The sequence below is a fragment of the Astatotilapia calliptera genome, chromosome 5 (genome assembly GCF_964374335.1).
Source record: "Astatotilapia calliptera chromosome 5, fAstCal68.1, whole genome shotgun sequence".
Taxonomy (NCBI): domain Eukaryota; kingdom Metazoa; phylum Chordata; class Actinopteri; order Cichliformes; family Cichlidae; genus Astatotilapia; species Astatotilapia calliptera.
In genome coordinates, this window is record NC_137426.1 from 9369225 (window position 1) to 9391667 (window position 22443).

At 42.4% G+C, this 22443-nt stretch overlaps 2 protein-coding genes and 1 long non-coding RNA gene across 30 annotated transcripts in view; 1 reads left to right on the forward strand and 2 right to left on the reverse strand.

Annotated features, from left to right (window-relative positions):
- Positions 1–430: 430 nt before the first annotated feature.
- Positions 431–8427, reverse strand: hp1bp3 (heterochromatin protein 1, binding protein 3). 2 transcript variants are annotated; one of them, XM_026167105.2, is made up of 13 exons: positions 8284–8427; positions 7311–7391; positions 6510–6687; positions 5839–5901; positions 5577–5733; positions 5347–5490; positions 5189–5248; positions 4232–4371; positions 3859–3949; positions 3273–3432; positions 2455–2566; positions 2148–2303; positions 431–1953 (listed from the first exon to the last, which is right to left on the reverse strand). In XM_026167105.2, the coding sequence occupies exons 2-13, from the start codon at positions 7375–7377 to the stop codon at positions 1434–1436; spliced, it is 1848 nt and encodes a 615-aa protein (XP_026022890.2). In that variant the 5' UTR covers positions 7378–7391; positions 8284–8427; the 3' UTR covers positions 431–1433. The 2 variants fall into 2 exon arrangements, with proteins under 2 accessions (XP_026022890.2, XP_026022891.2); XM_026167106.2 differs by lacking the exon at positions 5839–5901.
- Positions 8428–10012: 1585 nt separating this feature from the next.
- Positions 10013–22443, reverse strand: part of eif4g3a (eukaryotic translation initiation factor 4 gamma, 3a) — a 69265-nt gene continuing 56834 nt past the window's right edge. For all 27 annotated transcript variants that reach the window (XM_080301671.1, XM_080301661.1, XM_080301666.1 and 24 more), the window contains 11 exons: positions 16945–17062; positions 16600–16823; positions 15653–15765; positions 15125–15297; positions 14732–14857; positions 14407–14488; positions 14068–14166; positions 13629–13775; positions 12496–12577; positions 12210–12356; positions 10013–11027 (listed from right to left, as the gene is read on the reverse strand). In XM_080301671.1, coding sequence (XP_080157797.1) covers positions 10846–11027; positions 12210–12356; positions 12496–12577; positions 13629–13775; positions 14068–14166; positions 14407–14488; positions 14732–14857; positions 15125–15297; positions 15653–15765; positions 16600–16823; positions 16945–17062 — 1493 coding nt within the window. In that variant the 3' untranslated portion in view covers positions 10013–10845. The remainder of the gene's footprint in view (positions 11028–12209; positions 12357–12495; positions 12578–13628; positions 13776–14067; positions 14167–14406; positions 14489–14731; positions 14858–15124; positions 15298–15652; positions 15766–16599; positions 16824–16944; positions 17063–22443) is intronic.
- On the forward strand, positions 13679–14951 carry LOC145428851 (uncharacterized). The gene is made up of 2 exons (XR_013909187.1): positions 13679–13817; positions 14775–14951. It is a non-coding gene; the product is annotated as an uncharacterized LOC145428851 (long non-coding RNA).

Consider the following 22443-nt stretch of genomic DNA (forward strand, 5'->3'; position numbering starts at 1 on the left):
GTTGAAGAACACCTCCCACCCCGTGCAGCACACTCTGACAGCACTAATCATCAGCCCTTCAGTGACAGGCCACTGCATCCTTGAAGATGAGACAGAGCCCTTTCCTTTAAGCTGCTGTCAGACTCTACAAACAGGAGACCACATGCACACGCTGGGGACTGAAATCAAAGTGCAACACTGCTGCTATGCATCTAAAGATGGGAAAATATATCATATATACATAAATTTAAATTACATTTCTTCTACCGTATATAGAATTTTTTTTTCTGTTGCTGTAAAACATTAGTTATAAGTTTTATCCGTTTATTCTGAATTGTCTACCTTCCTGCTATAATAATTAGATTTTCATCATCAATGGGACAAAGGCACTCTATGAGATGTGACATTTTCATTGCCCACTAAATAAAAATAAATAAATACTGCAACAGTCTACAAATATAGCCATTTTATTAATGACTTGGAAAAAAGCTTAACAACACAAGGGATACATGCATGCAGGGAAGTTATTATCCTATTATCCTCCTTTTTCCACAACACACATTTCTTACAGTTTGGTACTGAATACAGATGTGAAGCGATAAAATCAATTTGTGTATATGCTTGTTTACACCCACACTCACACCCACACACACACACCTCAAAAAGACATTTTCCCCTCAGTGTGACTTGAATACTAACAGTATTTTATCCTCAACTTGGCACCTGCAGGTTTAATCTTTTTTTTTTTTTTTCCAGGGGGGCTATATCTGTTTAAATAACCAAATATAAATTATAGTTAATAATAATAATAATAATTAAGAAGGAAACTACATAAATGAGGAACACAGATTACAGTTCAGATTTGTATGCATTAGTTGCATGACTACATTTTGATTCAATCCCGGGACAAAACACAGAAATTTCAAATTTCTGTCTTTTATAAAGTACTAACAACATTAGTAACTCTTTTGAACTTTTAAACCCACTTTTCAACATAAAACTGACGCCGTTTTCACCCTTCTAGAACACTGATCTTTGATTTGAGATTAGGAATGTGTGCTGCCAGCAACTACAGAGTACACGAGGAACATGTGTAAACAAAAACAAACCAAAAAACAAAAATCGAAAAAGAAAAACATAACAAAACCGAAGTCGCTACGTGGCTCTAGTTTTAAAGTATGCTTGATGTTCCTACAGTCTCCCAAGACGGCAGCCTCGCCGATAACACTAACGGAGCTTTCCTACACACTGTGATTAAAAAATAAAATTCAGAAACTCTCAAAGTTCAATTAACTGGTAGGATAAGGTTCTTATTCTACAATCGAAATAAAAAAACAAAACCCTACTGCCCCATAAAGAGGGAGAAAACAATGATATAAAGAGAGAGAAAGCACTGAAACTAAAGCGGCAGACTGCTGGATATTCAGACCAGTTTGTAGAAGACGCTCCTGGGTTCAGTATTTCCCTCTCTTAGACTTGCGAGCAGACTGCTTGCTGCTCTTGGCCCCCTTTTTCACTGCGGGCTCTGCAGGGGACGACTCTGCGGGTCGTTTGGATCCACTCTTGGCTGCCTGCTTTTTAGCTGCAGGCGCCTCAGGAGGCGACTCTTCGGCCTTGGAGCGCTTGGACCCGCTCCTTGTCGTCTCCTTTGTGGCTGTAGGCTCCTTGGGGGGCGACTCCTTGGACACAGGTCGCTTGGCCCCCCTTTTGTTTAGCTTTTTAACAGCTGGTGTCTTGGGCTTTTTTGCAGGGGCGCCTCTCTTGACAGGTGTGGCTTTAGATGGCGATTCGGATTCCTTCTTAGGAGCTGGTTGTTTTTTTCCCGAGCTCTTGGCCGAAGATGCTGCTTTCTTGGCTGGAGACTTCTTTGCGAGCGAACGTCCTCTGCCTTTAGCTTTTGACTGACTAGCGCTCGAAGATTTCTTGGTTGGAGGAGGACGACGAGCCTTTGGTGGAGGCCTCTTCGGAGGTTTCCTAAGAGTCGTTTTAACAAAAAGCAGTTGTTAAAAATAAATAAATAAAAACAATTCTCCACTTGAATTGTTAATCATCGTGGGATGGATGGCTGTCATTACAAAAGACTGGACTGATATATGGAGTAGGACCCATCTTTAAACGTTTAACTACAAGCATGTAATTAGGAGTCGAGCTGCAACAGGTATATGCACCTCTTACGGGCCGGGGCTTCATCCTCAGACTCTTCCTCTTCTTCTGATTCTTCCTCGTCTTCGTCTGAAGATTCAACTGTTCGCCTTCGCTTGGTCGGAGGTGCAGCATCTTTCTTTGGAATTTCTTTGAACTTGTCTGGGTACAGGATGGTGGGACTAAGGAGGGGACAAGAAAAAAGGATCAGACATCAAGAAAAGAAAGAACAAAGAATTCCAGAAGCTGCACAGACAAAGCTCCTTTATCAGACAGAAAGAAAAATAAATTAAGTATTAAAGGGTCGGGGATTTCCAGATGCAAGTGAAATACCTCGGGTAGAAAGGGAACGACAGCTGGTAGGTCCCGTTGAAGCCGTGACCAGTAATCTGCTCCATCCATCCGAGTACTTTACACTTTGTCAGGGTCCTCCGAAGATTGGCCACTAAAGAGAAGAGAGAAAAAAAAAAAGTTCTGCTGGTGACGCCATTGTTGATGCAAAAAAAGTTTTAACTGAAACTTGTGCTATGTGTGTTTGAGCTGCTGGCTAATTTTTTAATAAAGAAAAAAAAGAAGAAAGAAAGAAATTATAGTCCTAATCAGCTGCAGATATCAGATAGTCGTGCAGATCCTCCATCATCCTGAACAGCAGCTGGTGACGGTAGTCCTTGATATGCTGTGCAGATGGTGATGAACTCAGCTCAGTTCTCCACCGCCTGCAGGTTCTGAATGGGTCTCAGATAATATGGAAGAACTACCGTCTGCAGCTGCAGTTCACGGTGAAAGAGTTTAAGTCCACAAAACAGAGAGACCGCAGAATGACACTGAGAACCTCAACAACAGCGACCCGTCAGTCTGCTGTTAATGAAACATGGCTAGCAGCAAATTAACTTTCAAAATAAGAGTGAGGGGATAGTTTACTAGCAAAACACCAAAATCATTGCAGAAGGCTGAAGGGCTCAGTCATAAGAACCAGGTTTAAAGGGTTCACTTGCTGCATTTCTTGTGATTTGTTTAAAGAGAAAGCGAGTGTTGTGTCTAGTTGTAGTTTCAGATGGTGCAGCGTGTGTAGATAAGGCACCCTTACTATGTCCATGTAGTGCAATCGGTCTCAGGAATCCTGTTGAGCCACGTAGGATTACCTAACTTACCTAACTGGTACTCCTTTCTGTCCTTGTTGGCGTCTAAAAGGTATCGCCGTAGAGTTGTGGTGCTGCAGGTTTTCGGTTCATTCATGGCTGTGATAGCAGCTGTGATGGCGTCCTCCAAAGTGCCACCCTTGAGCAGGACCTTGTTGCCGGTACGCTTCAGCTGGTGGGTAGAAGCACTTTAGGAAACAAAGTCTGCAGCTCTCTCACGTACAAAGAAACAACCTGTCGTTTACCTCTATGCAACAGTATAAAAGAACAATGAAGCCCGAGCTGGCACACTGACTGGCTCTGTGGTCCTGTCTGTGACGTGGAAACAAAGCGGGTCCTGAAATGTTTAGGTGTTAGTAACTGGTGGCAACTGCTACATGACTATCTCAGATAGGTCCGACTTTAAAAAAAAAAAAAAAAAAAAAAGACATTATCTAGAACTGCTCTGCTATTTCATTTTCTGTTAACAGAAGACATTTTTTTTGTCCAAGGAGGCCTTTTCTTAACCAAAAATTAAATGTTTGTTGCCCATTAAAAACAAACAAACAAATGCATTCCTCTTTTTTGAGCAAAACAAAGTGTTAAGGAGGAGACTTACCTGGAAAGTCCCCCTCGCTCCTTTCCCAGTTATTTGCTCCAGTTGCCCTTTCTCAACAGCCCTCACCAGGGCGGACTTCAAGACTTCTGGCCTGAGGAGTAAATCATCTTCAGCTTACAGCTTTTAAACACAATACAGTTAAAGCAGTACCGGTATGTCAGTACACGTGCTGTACAATCATTCCACCCTGGAAAAACAGTTTAAATATTTAAAAGCCCAAAATTACCATGACATTCCTGCCCATGATGAGTGTGTGGCAACTTCTGACCACAATGGCACAACCATCTTTTATATACGAATTAAACGAGTCAATGATAAAGAGCACCTTGCATCTTGAAACAACATTAGAGGGAGAAGAGGTGATACGCTGCACCTGTTTTCGATGTTAAAGCTGGGAAAGTGCTGCTCCAGGTACTTCTTGATCAGGTTGTAGGAGGCCTCTTTGGGCTCACAGAGCCGAGTGATGATGAGAGGAAGAGCGTCTCCCAGAGACTCCTGCTTCTGAGCAGCTTTCTAAAACAACATCCATTTACAGACATGACAATTAAAACCAAACATATCCCAGTCTCGGGGAAAAATGGGGAAAAGGAAAATGCTGACACTACACGTTAGGCCCATATCAAACACTTTACCTTAATTAAAAAAAAAAAAAAAAAGTTTAAATCTCCTGCAAGTGCGTCTCCTTGGGGACATCTAGACCACTTCCTTTGCAGTCACCAATTTCAAAATTGTACCCTGGAAGTCTCTGATGATTTGTATGTGCAAAATGACAATTTTCACTCTGCATTTCAGCAGAAGACCTTCTCCACATCTCAAGGTGACAAATCAGCTAACGCTCACACTTCATAGCCATCCAGTCGCAAGTTACAGACCAAGAATTTGTCCTTCTCAGAGTGTCAATCTGCTCTGGCTTTGTTCAGAGAATCCCTTCAACATTAATTGTGGCATATACAAGTGTGCTGATGATTAGAAACACTGGATCCCCCCCCTCATTCTCTTACAGAGAGAATGAGAAAAATATGCATCAAAAATGAGGAAGTTGTCAGATCAGGGCTTCTAACAAGCATTTGTGATGCAGAAGAGTACCAGGAGATGATCGTTGAGGTGTAGTCACCTTTGTTTTACCTACCAGCTGTAGTGCACATGAACTGGGCTTAGAGCAAATCTCACAACTGAAATGATTTATAGCATTCATATACATGCTACATCCAGATGCTTGGCTCGACTTTAGGACTTCAAACACGGGGAAACTGCTAACACTCAACCCTGAGAAATTCCCAACACCTATAAAGTATTAAGACTGAGCATCTTGCAAGTTGTTGTGACGTACCTTAGACAGGGGAGTCTGCTTCCCAATGGCGAAGGTCCCTGAAAGACCTTTCCCCTTCAACTACGTGAGAGAGACAGTTAAAGCACAAGCAAGTAGACTTAAAACCACAAATCCTTGAGAAAAACAGAGCACTTCTGACAGTTTCTTGGCTCCTTCACCTGCTTGATGGTTCCCTTCTCCAAATGTTTCTTCATGGACTTCTTGATGAGGAACTTCTTCCTGTCAAGCTCCATCCCTGGGTATTTTTTCACGATATATTTCATGACAGATTGGTATGAAACTCCAGACCTGTCATTGCAAGACTACAAAGGAAACGGACAACGAATAAATAAATAATCGAGAGAGCGGCTGTGTGCCGAGAGATTCATTTTACAGTGTTTGCACACACCGTGATGGCTTCAATGAGGATGTTATCCACTTTGTTCTGAGTGCCAGCAAAGTTGGTAACAGGGACCTTTTTGCTCGCAGTGACGCTAGCCCACGCCGGAATCGTCCGTTTCACCTTCTTGACTTTAGACTTCTCGTACTTGTAGCCATCCTTCAACCTGTTGCCAGAAGCAGCAAGACACAATTTCAGTCATGACGGTTGATTCTTTAAAAGCGATATTTCACTGTGATCGTTACCACCCTTATCTTTATCACATCCTCACCTTAGTAGGAGAACATAGCAGTGTGTTGCGCACTGTCCAGCCGCGCAGTCCTTGCATTTGTCACTTTGTCCGTTTGTCACCGACGGGAAAGACAAAATGAAATTTGAGAACATCTGTCTTAATGACCACCATGGTAATTTGACCCTCACTGAATTGCAGTGCTAATGATCAATGTGCAAAAAAAAAAGAAAAAAGGTGAAGGTCTGTTTTGGCAAGGTCTGGGAGAAGAAGAGGAGGAGGCCAAAATTCTATGTTACAAAAGCTAAAGTTTATAGGGGGAGAAAAACAAAAACAAAGGAGTCCGTAAAGGCTTGCGACCAGCCCAAAAACCGTGATCATCAGAGCTAAACTAAAGTGCTAGATTTTATTAGAAATGTGAGTATATATCACTGATCACTTGGACTGGGGCGTTAGAAAATCCTCACACTGTTACGATGCCACTGTCCTCTCCTCCTGGACTCCTCCAAGACTGCGCACATCTGTCTGATGGCTATGATGCAGGGAATGAATGTGGATGTGACAACTCACATCTTTTAGAAATGCAACACTGCACGAGAGGAGCAGTCTGCAGTTATCCAGCAGAGGTAAGGATAATATAAACAGATAAAAGTGCTATCAAAGTGAAATATCGCACTGTTCACGCTTGCAGACTATCTTATGGTGAAACTCACTCTTTCTTCTCTTTCCCTTCTCCTTCCTTTTCCGCTGCAGCACCGTCGGCCTTTTCCCCGTTCTCTGCGGGCGCCGTCTTGCCCGCAGCGCTGCCCTCGTCGCCATCGGCTGCTGCGGCTGATGACGCGGCCTGCTCCTTTTCGGTAGCGGGCGACTCCTCCGAGGAGGCTTCAGGTTCTGAGAAAGCATTAAAAATAAAACCTTAAAAACACTATACCGCCTTTATTTTTCTTCATAGTGTAAAGCTGATATTATTAAACTTACATAAAAGTATGACTCGAGGTCTTTAAAGTTTTTAATGAAAAAATAAAACTGGAAGGGAAAATACTGCATTACATAAAATGCAACATTAGTGTATTTTTTTTAATTAAAAAAAATAAACAGGAACATAAAACAACATAAAAGCATAATGAGGCTTTAGTGCAAATGTGTGATAAATCTGCAGGATTATGAGTCAAGTGACACAATTAAGATGATATTTTGAATTACTTATGAGACAAAACTAATACTAAAACATTTTAAATAAAACACTAATCATTAAACAACCAAATCTATATGAAACTGTAACTATATAATATAAATGTGAATGTATAACTGCTATAAAGTATACAAGAAACCTAAATTACTCTATTTTCCTAATAAATACTGGAAAAAAGAACTGGAGATGAGTTTTGCTCGTTCTGTGTTGAGAGAATGAATGATTGGTTGAAGTTGAACACTGCGACAGATGCCGCTGATGGCTGGCAGGGGGCGGGGCCAGGGTTTGACAGGGTGCAGGTGGAGGACTACCTCACCCTTACCTTTCTCTGCTGCAGCGGAGGGGGTCTTCTCCTGGGTCGGAGTCGCTGCTGCTCGGCGAATCGGCATCACAGGAGATTTACCTGAAGAACCAGAAAAGATCATGAGCACAACCATTGTTTGGCTTTGTGAGTGAAATTTTTGATATGCAAAATTTAATCACTTCGCAAAAAAACCCCCAACTACATAAACCGTACTGTACCTGTGGATCAATGAAGCTGATATTTACCTGACAAATAGCTGTTTTTGTTTTTTAAGTTCTTTGAAGTTCGCCTTTTATAAATTAGTGCATCCGTAGATTTTATTTATTTTACAAGTAAATTATTAGGATTCAAGATGTGTTATTAACGGTATGTTTGAGTAGTTATATCACCAATTTCAGGTAATTTCTTCATGTCCGTCAGGTAAACAAAACATGCTAAACTTAAATCTTCAGAATGAGTTCTGAGGAATAAAAGATACAATAAAGATTTATAAATTTCACACTGCACATGTACAATTATTACAGCTCATAAATATCTGTTAATACTAGTTAGAAATTGGATAGGACTGTTGGTTTAACTGGCTTCACTGGTTTGAGGCCCATTTTGTGTATGCACAGGGTTAAAACTGCCGCTGGTGCCAAACCCCCTTCATTCATTGAGGCCTTTTATCCCCCAACTGAAGAAAAGGTGCTGTTTGCTTTACGCAAAACGCTGAGCGCCTACAAAACGGCGCAAAGCTTGCCCCGCTGATGGGTCAGTCTCTGCCAACGGATTTCCATCACGTCCACGGGAGCCAGAGGACGAGGTGCCAGGATTTTTCAGCAGTTTTCGCCATTTTGTCCGTCGGTTTATACACACAATAATGGCGTCTCACAAGGCAGATGAAATTCATTCCAGCTGCACAAAGTGAAAACCCCCGGCTGCTTCCCGAACCGTATCCGTGCAACTGCATGTTTAGCAAACAATTTCTCAGCACGCGAGCCAAACTTACCTTTAACACGTCGGGGAAAACGGAAACACTTTGGGCTAAATTTCTGCACGATCCTTTATTTCGATTCCTCTGTTTACGAGCCCCGCCCCGTTAGGACTGCAACGTGCTGCGTCACGACGCACAGCGAAGGATTCCCACCGTCGAGGCTGACCCACCTCCACCTATATCCCCCTTCTCCACCCACACAAAAAGCAAGAAGAAAAAAAAAAAAACACCAAAACAAAAGGAAAAATCTCAAAAGAACAAGATGAAACTGCTTGATACAACCGTAGAAATAATAATAATAATAATAATAAATACAAAAAAAAAAAAAAAAAAAAAACTATGATCAAAACCCCCAAAACGAAACAAAAATATCACGTTAAAAAAGGCTTTGTAATAGATTTCTATCTAATCCCCTTAAAAGAAATAAACAACACAAAAACAGAAACTGTCTAAAACAAATACAAAAAATAAAAAATTTAACAAAAATAAGAAACAAAAAACAAACAATTATAATCATTATAGTTTGAAAAGACAAAAGGCATAACATCATTATGTCACTCTGGATTTGAGTTTTTATAATTTCTTAATTATTATTAAGTCAGAATGCTGTTTTTCCTGCTTTTTTGTGAATTTTCTTTGACATATCCTAACAAAAACTTCATGGAAGATGTTGCTTATTTCACAGCTGAGATATCCTTGAATTCAAGAGCAGTTTTGGCCACACAGGTAAATCCTGAAAAGTGAAATCAGAGAAAGTGTTGCTCACATGTGTGACGGGATAATGCCTGGATGGACAAAGCTATAATTTGTGGGATCTGTAGTTTTTGAAGGGAACAATGAAAATGGTTATCTTGATTAAAGCTCCGAGTTTACTCTCCATTAAAGTGGCAGACATCCAACTTTAATCAGAACAGTATTTAGATTTTGACGAGCCAGACAGATTAAAGAAACCCTTCAGGGGAAAGTGAACAGCTAAAAACAAACACGTTCTATTACAGCTAATGGTTTCATGATGCTGCATTACAATGTGCTGCTGCTGTAAAATCCGCAGATCGTTTTCTAAATTGCTTGTTTTCTCTATATCAGTCAGTTTTACAACGCCCTGGGGTTTCTTTAAATTGTTTTGTCAAATAAGCTGAACATTTTCTAATTTAAGCTGCACCATTTTGCAAGAAAAAAAAAAAGACAAACCTCAAGTGATAAACCATTCCCCAGAATAGCAGCCAATAAACTGTCATTGACGGATACAAAGAAAAATGGCTGTAATTCCTCCACAGTTAACGCAATACTTTTGTTAAACCCCTCACTTCAATCCTGTCTTAATTGTTTAAAATCCAGTACCGGTGCTCAAAAACCTATGAAACCTGTAACAGTGACAAGAGAATCGACCTCATCGGTGAACGTGTGTCAAAGTCATTCATGCTAGGAGTGTCGCCTGCTGCTGTAAATCTAACCCAAGCCCTAAAAGCACATGTGATGACGGGTGCGTGACGTAACAGACGTTAAATATGAACGTACGAATGTTTACATCGAATACGAGCATGAGAAGAAGCGCTGCAATGATTTCAACTTCCCGGTGGCTCCAGGGGATTCCAGCTGCTTCTTCCTGGATTTAAAACTGTTTTTCTTCAAACACTGGCTCAGTTTATTAGACATACACACACACATACACACACGCGTCAAAAAAATAATCTGGCAACCCACCTTTCCCCCCAAAAAGAAGAGACGAAAACACGAGAATAAGCACTTTTTTAAATACCTTTTTTTGTCTTTAATGTATTTACAAGCTTTAATCTGCTCTGTAGGTCTGAAGTGTTACAAGCATGTCATGTTCAGCGACTCTGGCCATTTGCTTTTTGAAGTTGCTCATTCCATCTGAATGAATCTGGTTTGTTCGTCTACGTTTGTGTGACAGTTCGGACTTGCATCGCTTCTTGAATGCATACCTCTACCTCTCATGAGGTGTATGTACATATCAATGCAGAGCAAGCCAAGGCTCAGGGAGACACTTCTTGGTTATTACAAGATAACCTTTGACCTTGGACAATGTTAATAGTTCCTGTGCATTCAACTCCTCTTTTTTTTTTAATCTTTGCTTCCCCTTCATCCCAAAATAATTTTGCTTTACTCTGTTTTAAACCAAACAGTGTGGAATCCGGGGAGGCTGTTTATTTCACAATTATTATTTTGTTATTATAATTAATTATATTGTTATTTCTGCCGTCTTGTTCTCATTGTGAGCATCTGCAAATGTTAAATAACTTTCATATTTGCAGTCCTTAAAAAAATAATAAATTAAAGAGTCCAGAACCTATGTATCTTTTAAGTCTCTTCTTAAAAAGTAACAAAAGAAAAGTAAGTTAAAATTTAAAAAAAAAATATTTTCTATGTATAATACAGGTATTTAGTGCTTCCACCGTTGGGATCCAAACTCAAAATGGCGGCATGTTTCAGAACCGTACCGCAGAAAAAAATTCCAGCCGTAAACATGTCGTCCTGCCCACGCAGCCATTTTGAAAGTTTGTTCTGCTGCGAGGATACAGTTCTACTAAGTCGCGTCCCCGGGTGTCTCCCTCGTCAATTATCTTCAGACTCCTCCTCTGCCTCGCGCAGCCAGGTGAAGAAGGCCGTGACGGACTTCAGGGCCACGCCTTTGCCCTGCTCCTCGGCCGGGTCTTTGCTCGACTCCCACTTGTAGAAAGCGTCCTCCGAGATGACGTCCTCATCATACAGGCAGTCAAAGAACATCCTTAGGAGGTCTAGAAGACAGACAAATATTCAACTGTCACCTTGTTTGACAAGTTCTTTTCGAAATTAGGTTAAAGTTGAACCCTGTTCCTTTTCATTCTAAAGGAACTAGAAAATAAATTTAAAACCAGCCAGAAGAGAAACAAGACTGATTGAAAAGTTACATTAACACAGTGAAGCCTTCAGGCAGGCAACTTAAACTTAAAGATTAGGCGTATTTTGCTAAATTTAATTCGTTTTTTAGTCGTCAAGACTTGAAACCAGCAAATGAGCACAGAAATTAATCAGGAAATAGTTTACTGAGGTCACAAATACAGTCAGCTGAAGACCATTTCCCCCCCCATACACATTCTATATAATCCTGCCTTTTTGCAGCTAGAGAAGATGCCCCCTGCTGGTCATTACAATGAATGCTTGTTAAGGCAATACCAACTTCACCACAGTTCCATTTTTCATGCTGTTTCAGACTTAATCAGAGTCTTATCTTCTGTCACTGCTCTGTTTAGGGTGTATGGAATGGTACAAGACCGTAGGCTTGCAGTTAAAAATATAAAACAAGGTAGATGGAAATAATTTTTTTATGACCGTAGTAGAAAGCTACTGAAGTCTAGTGTTTTGTTCTTGGTCTTGTTTGGTTATCTGTGAGTGTTTGTGCACCTGTGCATGTAGTTTATGAATGCAGCTTTATATGCTTTATCTGACAAAGTGACACTCTAACCTCTTGTCTAAATACAGTCACTACTAGTTTTCATAGAATCAACATAAGCAGTAAAAAAAAATGTGACCATCTTTTATATACAGTCTATTGCAAACCCTACCTAACCCATGTTGACATAACTGCAAGATATATTTCCTTGAAACACATTATATTCTTATACCTTGAGAACTAAACTGCAGTGAAGTTCTCATCAAGTTTATTTATGCAAATCCTCCACAGAGAAACACTGAGACTTTTAGTTCAATCATTCTTTACCTTGGAAACAGCCACTAACTATTAAGAATTTACTTGTAAGAACTCTGTGGTGAGATCAAGTTCTTTAAATGAATAAAAAAAAATGTCTTAATCATTACATGTACAGCCACTTGTAGCCAGTATTTGAGCTCTAATCAGCAATAACAAAAGAGAGGCGCTAGTAAGGAAAGCTAAGAGCAGCAGGTTTTACTAGTTTTATAAACTATGATGCAGAACTTACTTGGAGGCTGATCGAGGGCAACGATCAGCGCCTGAAGTGCATAAAGTGCTTGCAGCTGTCGCTCAGTGTCTGAGTTAAGGTACTTGAGTAATACAGGCAATCTCCTCTGGATCATGGCCGTGTCCACTCGACAATTGGTGTTATCATCTGTACAGCAAAGCAGGAGGCAGAGTGAGTGCATGCTGAGCCGGCCCGCTCGCAATTTGGCAGAGTGTAAATATTGCAATCAGCGGTGGGATTTAAGCAGAACAGAGAAGTGTCTTCTCCAGGTGGTGGAGTGGCTTACCTTTCACTGCTGCCTTACACACAGCTGTCATCAGAGCCCTCAGGAAGGGAGACGAGCTCATCTGTGTTTCATCTAGATTTGCCTGGGAAACGGAGCAGAACTAGCTGTCATTGTCACATGACTCCACTTAGCAGGTAAAAAATACACTGCAACCTCACATAACTTTGCAGCAGCACATGTTTTAACTATGTTTTCCCCTTCAAACCATGTTTGGATTGCGTCCTCTGCTCAAACACTCAACTTCAACCACACCAGGATTATATTATACTCTGTATCAACACGTCACTTAACACCTACTTGTCCGCGAATGATCTGATACTCTGTTCTACTGTTCACCATATTTGCACAGTGTTTGAGTTATTTTCTGACATTTTTAGTAGTGAGTGCAGCTGAACAATGGTAAGTGGCAAATGGGTTGCATTTATGTAGTGCTTTTATCCAGAGAGCTTTGTAATTTCATACACACTGTTTGCTCAAAGCCAGGAGGCATGCTGCTGGTCTGACCATCATGAGTAACTGGGGTCAAGGAATCGAACCACAAACTCTGGTATTGGTGGACTTCTGAGCCCCAGCTGTCCACTTCTGTAGAGTCAGGTACTATAAGAGCAGGCTACATTAAAACAGTTGGCATGGCTTCTGGTTCTATCGTCATTCGAGCTGGCTACCTCAAGCTTGGTCTCCTCAGACATCTTTAACACGTCGTCCTATTCATGTATTAACATAACAGGATAAAGATGAAAACAGGAAAAGTAAGAAAAAAAATACAACTGAACAACAATGATGAAGCACCACGAGGTGCAGCGCTCAACATAAGAGAACAGAACAGAAAGACAGTGGAAGGCAGAAAAGTCACAAAAACGTTCAGTCCTTATATTTATGTCTCTTTTTAATTGCACCAAAGGCTGTAAAAAGGCACATTTTCAGAATCCTATATCTAAAAAATTAAAGCGATGGAAGAATAAAAAATGCAAACACCACGTCTGTTCTCATTCCATACTTTTAATTTAAAAAAAAAAAAAAAAAAAAAAAAAGCAACACAGCAAACGACGGCCTGCCGCTCCTCCCTGCTTTTAGCCACTCGGTCACACAGTTTGTGTGATGTTTGAGCTCCTGAGTAACGTCGCTTGTCATACCTCCACCCAGTCAAAAATCTGCTCATCACTGGCCATATCCTCCAGGAGGAGTCTCTCCAGATGCTGGCTCATCTCCTCAGGAGACAAGACCCTTTCGGGCAGAGCTGCCTCAGGATTGGAGCTGTCTGACTGAAGAAACTGGAGTTTCTGTTGATGTGAAAATGACAGGAGAGGACAAGAAATGAAAAGGTGATGAAAAGGGGGAAAAAAAAGGTTTTCCTGTTGTCTGTTTACATAGTTTTCTATAGAATTCCTAGGTAACACCTGATGACATCATGCAGATCTCAAAAAACAGCAACACATGAGCGATGAGGAAGCAGTGTGTAATCACACAATGAAAAAAGCTAAATTTTTGGACCCTAATGTTAACTTCTATCTGACCTAGTGACCAATGAAAGAAATCAAAATGTTGTCAAGTCTGAGCCTGACACTAACCAACCTGTTGTAAGATGAAGGCCTGGACATCCTCTCCCTCTGGAAGAATGTCGGTCCAGTTGAGGCCAGATTCCCTCCATAAAGAACCTACAGTCCTATGGCTCTGTGGAAACACAACAAGACAAAAGTTAAACCTCTCCCCTCACACACATCTTCTTGCATTTTCAACATTTTGAAGGCGAGGATAAGGAGCATAGATACTTACACAGATATATTATTCATTAGTCCCTAATCTTCATTGATTAAATGTTACTGAGGTCATGAGAACAGATAAAAAACAAACAAACAAAAAAAGTAAAAATAATCATAAAAAACAACAATATAACATCTAAGCATTGCTTACCATGTGTTTGCATAGTAAGTGCAGTATTTCAGATATAAGGATCCCAGCTCTTCCCACAGGAAGCAAGGGTTTGCTTAATTCACTGCAAACAGAGACGAAAGAAATTGAAGTATACATGTTTTTCCCCCTGTCACACACAGCTTTGTTTACAGCAAATGTGCAATCAGACCAATTATTTAAACACATGTGCAGATGTAACCCTCATGTTTTTTTTTTTTATGTCTGATGGAAGGTAATCTGAGACTAAAGTGTAGATAAATTGGTGGCAGAGGTGAATTTATTTCTGAACAAATGTAGCAAATCTTTCATTTTCAGTTATTTGTACCTAAAGAGCTCTTTCATAGAGAAGCCCCCCTCCTTCAACACAGGGCTGAGCAGCTCAGCCAGGTACAGCCAGATGTGAGGAATGTCGATGGCCATGTCGTCCGCTTGCTCCAGCGTGTCTGCAAACCTGACAAAACAAAGACAAAGAGAAGACCAAGCAGTGATTAGATGTGACAGTGCTTCAAACTTTATTTCCACTTTAATAAACAATGTTAAAAATACTGCAATGTGCTTTTTAAAGGATATACTTTCACTTTAATGTGTATTTCCATTGCAAGATTGGTCCAAAATTTCAGTGCCAAATAAATCAAATAATAAAAAATGGGTAAGAAGAAAGTAAATAGAAGAGTTCTAGTGATCGATTGAGTATTGGCCACTAAGCAAGTGAACTGACCCTTTGTAGAACTGGGCCTTGGGCACGGTTCCCTGCTGCACCAGCTGGAAGAAGAGCTGGCCCATGTGGTCCCGTGTGATCTGACTGCGCTCTAGGGTCGACTCCACCCCAACGCGCACAAAGATGTGAAGCTGGGAGCCCAAGTCAAGCTCGTCCACACACTGGATAGCCTCCTGCAGAAAATGAAGATATATTGTCAAAACTGATTCAGCTGGAAATTACTGAAAAATTTAAATACTGAAATTTTCCATTCTAGCAATTATAAATCATTAAAATATCAAACACGGTTCATTATCTTACCCTGCTGGTGGATTTAAACTCACACAAATCTTGGTTAAAGCTTACAACATATCTTAAAGGGGTATGAAAAATACAAAATGCATGCTTGCCTTAAAGAAAATAACTTATTTAATCATGAATGAATCTTCTGGAAAGATCACTGTTAATATTCATGTAAAGCAGAAGCTTGCTGATGCGTATTAGAAGTTGTGCACCGTAAACTTCACCTACTGCTCGTGAATGTCATACCTTGTAATCATTTATGTGTAGAAATTCGTCAATAATAGACTTGGACTTCCTCTCGATCCCCTCCTCAGACAGGGCTGGTCTGTCTGGGGTCTGGACCACTGGCTCAGGTTTCACTGTAAACATATAAACACAAGTCCCAACTTTGCCTTTTGGTGGAAAGAACCGATGGCTGCTCTAAAAAGTAAGTTCAACACACCCCACAAATCTTCTTCTTATCTGGATTGAGTTACATAAACACTGACAATCAGGATAAACAGTCACACGAAGGTGGTTGGCAAATAGACAATTATACTCAGGGATTTCTAAACCTAAGCACCATATAGCAGTATAGTGTTAAAAAGTGCAGAATGAATGAATGTGTGCTTATAGTGTTTGAAGTTTTCATTCGAATTGAAAAAGTGCTTTATAAATAAAATCTATTTAAAGCCAGGAAGGAAAGCTGGCTGTGCAAGTTAATAGACTCATTACTACTGACTGATCATTAAACCACAGGAAAATCTGACTACATTAGCCTACAACACCGTAAAGCACATCAAGAGGTGTTAGATGACCTTAGAAATATTGAAGTAAATAATTCAAACTGGTAAGTAGGTTTACTACTTTTATATAAAGTCAACAAGCAAGTATATGGTAATACAACCCTAAAAATGTAAACAGGTTTCTTTTAATACAAAACTACAAATTTTCTATAAAATGCACCAAATCAGGTGTTCCTGAGAATTTACATTTCCTACCAATGCTCATTTAAAAAGACCTCAGACTCTCTCACTATCTGAGTATCAATGTCCAGGAATGATAGGTATTTGATTGATGGAGCTTTTGTACATGAAATGTACCCTGGTAAGAAGTGGGCTACCTTGTTAACACCAAAAACTCAGGGTTTCGCTTGTTTTCACCTGAAAACTGAATGAAATATGTAAACTGCAGAGGCTGAGCAGTGTTCTCACCAGGCTCCCTGACTCTACTGCGCTCCATCTCCGTTTTGTCCTCCGTGACACTCGGTCTCCGGGGCTCGGCTCCCTCTCGCTCACGGTCTCTTCGCGGCTCCTCTGGGTTCGGACTTTCCAGCAGCTCTTTAGAACTTCCTCCCCTGATGAACGGTCCGGGCCGTGCTGATGGCGCTGCAGAGATTAGTGGCTTGTCACTGCGCTCTCTGCCTGTACTGGCACGACTTTTTGTGAAGGGGGGAGGAAAAAAAAATCAAGTCAAACATGATGTTGCTCAATAAAAGGATATTCGAGAAATCAGCAGACAATCAGGAGGAACAAATAAGAGCTGGAGTTGTTTTTTACCTTCCTAGAGTTCTCCTGGAGTCATATTCTGGGTTCTGGGGAGGTGTAGTGGAGGGCTGAGGTGAGAGTGTCGGCTGCAGTGCAGAGTAACGGTTCAGGCCAGTTGTCCGTGACAGGTCTGTAACAGGAAGAAGAAAAATTCAATTCAATTCAATTTTATTTATATAGCGCCAAATCACAACATAAGTCGCCTCAAGGCGCTTCATAGATACAGAGAAAAAAACCCAACAATCATATGACCCCCTATGAGCAAGCACTTTGGCAACAGTGGGAAGGAAAAACTCCCTTTTAACAGGAAGAAACCTCCGGAGGAGTGATCACATTTGGTGTTATTAAATCTCAGTTCTATGTATTCCCTACAGCAAAGAAAGACACGGCTCAAAGTGGTCTAACTTACAAAATGATCTTTAATTTTACATATTCCGGAATATGGAGACCCGAACACACTAGCTCAGGTCTGAAGCACAAACAGGAAGCCTAGTTATTCATATAGACGTCACACAAACTTTAAGTTTCGATCAAACACTCTGCTTAGTTTCACTTTCTGCCTGCAGTTACCATGCTCTGCAAAAACATGCAGTTTCCTGTCAGCCTGCGACCTAGTCTCAAAGCTGGCCCTCTCTTATACATAATACAATATAGTCAACAAAATAAGCATTAAAATATATATTTAAATCCCAACAGTGTCAAATCAGCCAGAGTGCTGATTCGACTCAGTCACTATGCAGCATAATCTGTCCATAGCAGCTTTAAAAGTCCAGCCAACCCCCAAACGTATGGATGCCACAATCCACTTCGGCCCTGAAAAGCTTCTGTCACCCACCTATACTTATCATTTCATGGTTTTCATCTGCAGGTCCCACTCTTGTAAACTCCAGAGAGCCTGAGAATTACTGCTCCATTACTCAGCAACTAATGAGCAGACCATTAACTTTAACTACCCAACAACCAAAAGAAATAAAACAGCAGTGGATCAAAAGCTATTCAGATACATAAAGGGTATGACAAAATGTAAAATCAAAGCTTTCTTTTATTAGCTTTGAATACTTTTGATTGCAAGTAATTCATAATAAAACATTTATGTTTTTTTTTTTGTGTCCCGTTTGGATCTTTAGCCATCAGAATTGTTGTCTTAAGGCCAAGAAAGATGCCAAGCGGATTTATTTTACCAAGTGGATCATCATGGCCTTGCCATATTGGTCCATTTGATTGACCTTTATTATAATTATGAATTTATTTTATTTTCAGTTGCTACAAACGGGACAGGACAGGGAGAAAGAATGAAAGAAAGAGAGGGAGAGAAAGAAAACCAAAGGGGAGAAGAGACGGTGAGAAGGGGGGGAAGAAAGAAAAAAAAAAAAAACAAAAAAAAAAAAAACACCTGGGTCACCTGTATGGAGAAAAAAAACAGAAGAGAAAGCAAACAACAAAGAGCAACATAGTAAAAAAAACAAAACGGCACCATCACAATAAACTAGCTAGCAGTAGATATCAGTAGATACTAAATAATAAACGATATTGTGCAGCACGCAAGATAGACAGCGCACAATGTGCTTTGAGGCAGCAGCCAAGAAAGCTGTAGTCCGCGTCTGTGAATACCCGTGTGTACACCTGTGTGCATACCTGTGTGGATCAGCGCGCTTGTATTCCAAAGGTTTCTCCATGTAACGATCTGCTAGGGAGTGTGGGGAGCCACAGCCCCGTCCTCCAGGGTATGAAGCAGGTATGGAGGAGATCAAAACTCCAGACATCCAGAGGCCCCCAGAACACAAGAGACCAAGGAAGACCAACAGAGGGGCAGCCGCGCCACTGTCCCAGTAAGAGCTGAGGAGAGTCCCAGATGAGGGCTCACTCAGCAGCCGCGGAGCAGAAGCCAGGGGGAGTTGCAGTGACGCGCCCGTGAGCTCCGCCGGCAGCCAGCTGTGCCTGAGTGACCGAGCCCCAGGCCGAGAGGCCGGGGGCACCCCACCTCCGAAGTGGCCCGAGCGAGCCCCAGGCTCCAGGCCCCGATAAGCGGCCGTCAAGGAGTGAGCCGGTGTGTACCCGGACGCCCACCCCCACACACAAAGAACCACCAACGCACCGACACCTGAGGGAGTCCGCCACTGGCAGGGGAAGTGGTGGTGGGTGGAGATAGGCCTCCAAACCTTGGAGGGCATAAGATGTCCCCAGAGAGGTGGCGTCTGACACCCAACCTGACATATAGACACAGACATACAGGCACACACAGACACAAACATCCATTCCCTCATGCTCTCATATGCACTCACTCCACACTCAACCAACGTGGAGACAGACATAAAGAGACGCTGTACAACGATCACACTCCCCAAGCGTACTCTACGAACTGGGTCTAGGTACCCTTACCCCTGGAGGGGGGAACTGCACCCAGACCCAGGTGGTGTTACCCTTTTCCCTGCGGTGGGGAGAGGCAGACCGCCCCGACTCCGCAGCAGCAGGGAGGCCCCACACTCCAGACCGCAGTCGGACGGCCAACTCCTCCACCTAGCCCTCCCGCTCCAGCAGGCCGCAGAGAATGGGGGTGAGAGGAGACTCCAAACCTCCCTCCACCCGCTCATTGTAGTGTTGATGCATGTGTGTTCTAAGGTGCAATTAAAACCCAGGAGGGCATGGAGCTACCTGCTAGAGAGCAGCAGGTAAGCGCATAGTCCCTCCTGCTAGCCCTCAATGTCTACGTGTATTTAAAATTGAGAGGTGGGCAACGACGCCAGGGGTGGGGTGTACACCCTGATGGTAATTTGGACTCCGTGTATCGTGCCCACCCCCAAGATCCTATATGTATGTGTAATGAGAGTGTGAGTAATGTGAATGTCTAAGTTGTGGGATAAAATTGAGGCAGAGGCAGCCAGAAGGGGACGGGGGGGGGGGGGGGGGGGGGGTAGCCTCCTCTGCACCCTGGTGACATACCCCTACTCCAAGGCCCTGCATGTGTGGGTGGTTGTGGTGGAGCGGGAGGGGGGAGGCAGCTGGAGATGGGGAGGGAAGGAAGGGAAGGGCAGGTGACCCCTCCCTGGGGCCTGCTCCCCCGCTGACCCCAGTAGGCACCCCCATACTCCGCGACCCGCCAGGGAAAGGGGGCCCAGGCCCATCCAGACCGGGCCCAGTGCAGCAGCGCCTCCCGGCCCCAGTGCAGCAGCGCCTCCCGGCCCCACAGAGCTCGGGACAGTCCACCCAACCCCACCACAGAGAAAACTGCACCCACCCCACCATCCACTCTTCTTCCAGACTACATAAGACAATAGACGCCCAGGCTGAGATCTTCCTCCACCTCTCCTGTATCTCCCCCTCCTGCAGAGAGTTCCTGAGGAGAGGAAAGCTCCTGCAAGGTGTGACAATCTCCCCCACCAGTTGAAGAGCCCCCCAGGTGGCTCGACGCACCGGCGGCACCCTGCGCCAGGGATGGGCCCCCATGCACCCACCCGCCCACAACCCTGGCAACACACAAACCAGGACCCAAGGCCCCGAGGCCCGGCCAGGGCCCCAGCCCAGAGACGGCGCGCCCCCAGAACCTCACGCCCATCCCGGACCCACCCAGGGGCAGCCAGGCTACCAGGTCAGTAACCCACGTCCGTCAGCACAGACCCTCCCCTAGCCCCGCTGCACGCAGCCACGAGGAAACAGTCACCCGAGAGCCAAAAGAGCCCCCAACCGGACATGACCGCTACCCCGGGTTGAGCCCCCCAAGGAAGATGCCTCCGGGGAACCCCCCGACGCCCTAAGCTTGTCCCTACCCCCACACCAATCACAACAGTGAAGGTGGGACCAAACTATGACCCCCCACTAGGTGATGGAGCTGATCAAAGGAGCCCAGAGCAATTGATCTGGTGTGGTGGCAGAGGCTGTATCAAGACTAATGTAATCTAATGGATAATTTCTATATTGGTTAGAATTAAGATTATTTTTATTTTTCCAGTTCATGAGGACTGTTTTCTTGGCTATGCATAGGGCAGTGAAAAACATATGGGCGATATTCTTTTCTGAAGTGACATTATCTAAGCTGCCCAGTAAACACACTAAGGGGGAAGTTGGGATGTTACATTTCAGACACTTTGATAAGTCTTCACATATCTCGCGCCAAAACTTCTGAACTGGTGGACAGAACCAAAGAGCGTGAATGTAATTGTCTGGTGTATTGCCTTGACAGTGTGAGCAGTTGTTGGAAGATGTAAAGCCCATCTTGAACATCCAATGACCTGTATAGTGCACTCTATGTAGTATTTTGTATTGTATTAATTGCAGACTGGGATTTTTAATTAATTTAAAGGTTTTTAAGCATACCTGAGACCAGAAGTTTTGGTCTAAGCTGACTGATAAATCTGCTTCCCACTTTGCAATAGGAAGGGATATTGATTCATCTAATTTAGAAAGTGTTCTGTATATTTTAGATAATAATTTGGGGGATTTAAGAGTAAGGAAATGTGCCGCACTTGGTGGTGTTTGTAATTCAACTTGACTGAGGTTAAATTTCTTTTTTACTATGGATTTAATTTGTTGATATTCTAAAAATCTTTTCTTGTTGATCCCATATTGTGCAACTAGTCTGTCAAATGGAATAAATTCTGTTCCCTCTAATATATGTTCTAAGTATTTAATTCCTTTACAACTCCATTCTGGGAAATTAATCATATTATTGTTTTGTAATATGTCAGGGTTATTCCAGATAGGTGTACGTTTGCATGGGATTAATGAAGACTCCGTTATTTTTAGAAACTCCCACCATGCTGTCAGAGAAAAGCTGATGTTGATACTTTTAAAGCATTCATGTCTTTTGATGTTTGAGCTAATAAATAGTAGGTCTGAAATCTCTAGATCCTTGCATAGTGCCTGTTCAACATCTAGCCAGGGCTCATCTAAGAAGGTATGTTTTGACCATTCTGAGATGAACTGAAGCCTGTTGGCTAAGAAGTATTGGTGAAAATTAGGCAGATCATTTATGGTTATTTGAAAGACCTTTCCAGGTCAAACAGCAACACCTTCCCAATTTACCAGGGGGAAAAAGCAACACATTGGGAATCACAGCTACACAGTTTTTCCTGCATACAGGAATGTTTGGCACTCCCCAAAGAGGTTTTATACAAAGAGGATAATACTGTCACTAAATCTAAACTAAACTAAAACTAGGCATTGCTACAGATGGTTACTGAGACATCTGTGTGAAAGTGAACCGATCATGCTGATGCACACTGTCACCCACCAAAGGCCTTGAACTCACAAGCTGAACTTTTTTTAAATATAAATCTCAATTTATGGAGAGAAGTGTTTATGCCTGCAAAGCAATGCTGCTCCTAAGGTTGAATTATTTTGAACTAAAAGTGCTGCGAGTGCATTGCACTGGGGGAGTTTTTGCCCTGAGGACTTTGAGCGCTGTCAACGCCGAGCTTCACAGGATTTGTATAGAAAATTGATGCTTCCTGTGGAGACGGAGCCTAACAGCCACAGGTCAGAGCGTGGAGAGTGTGGAAGAAAGCAGTCTTTGTT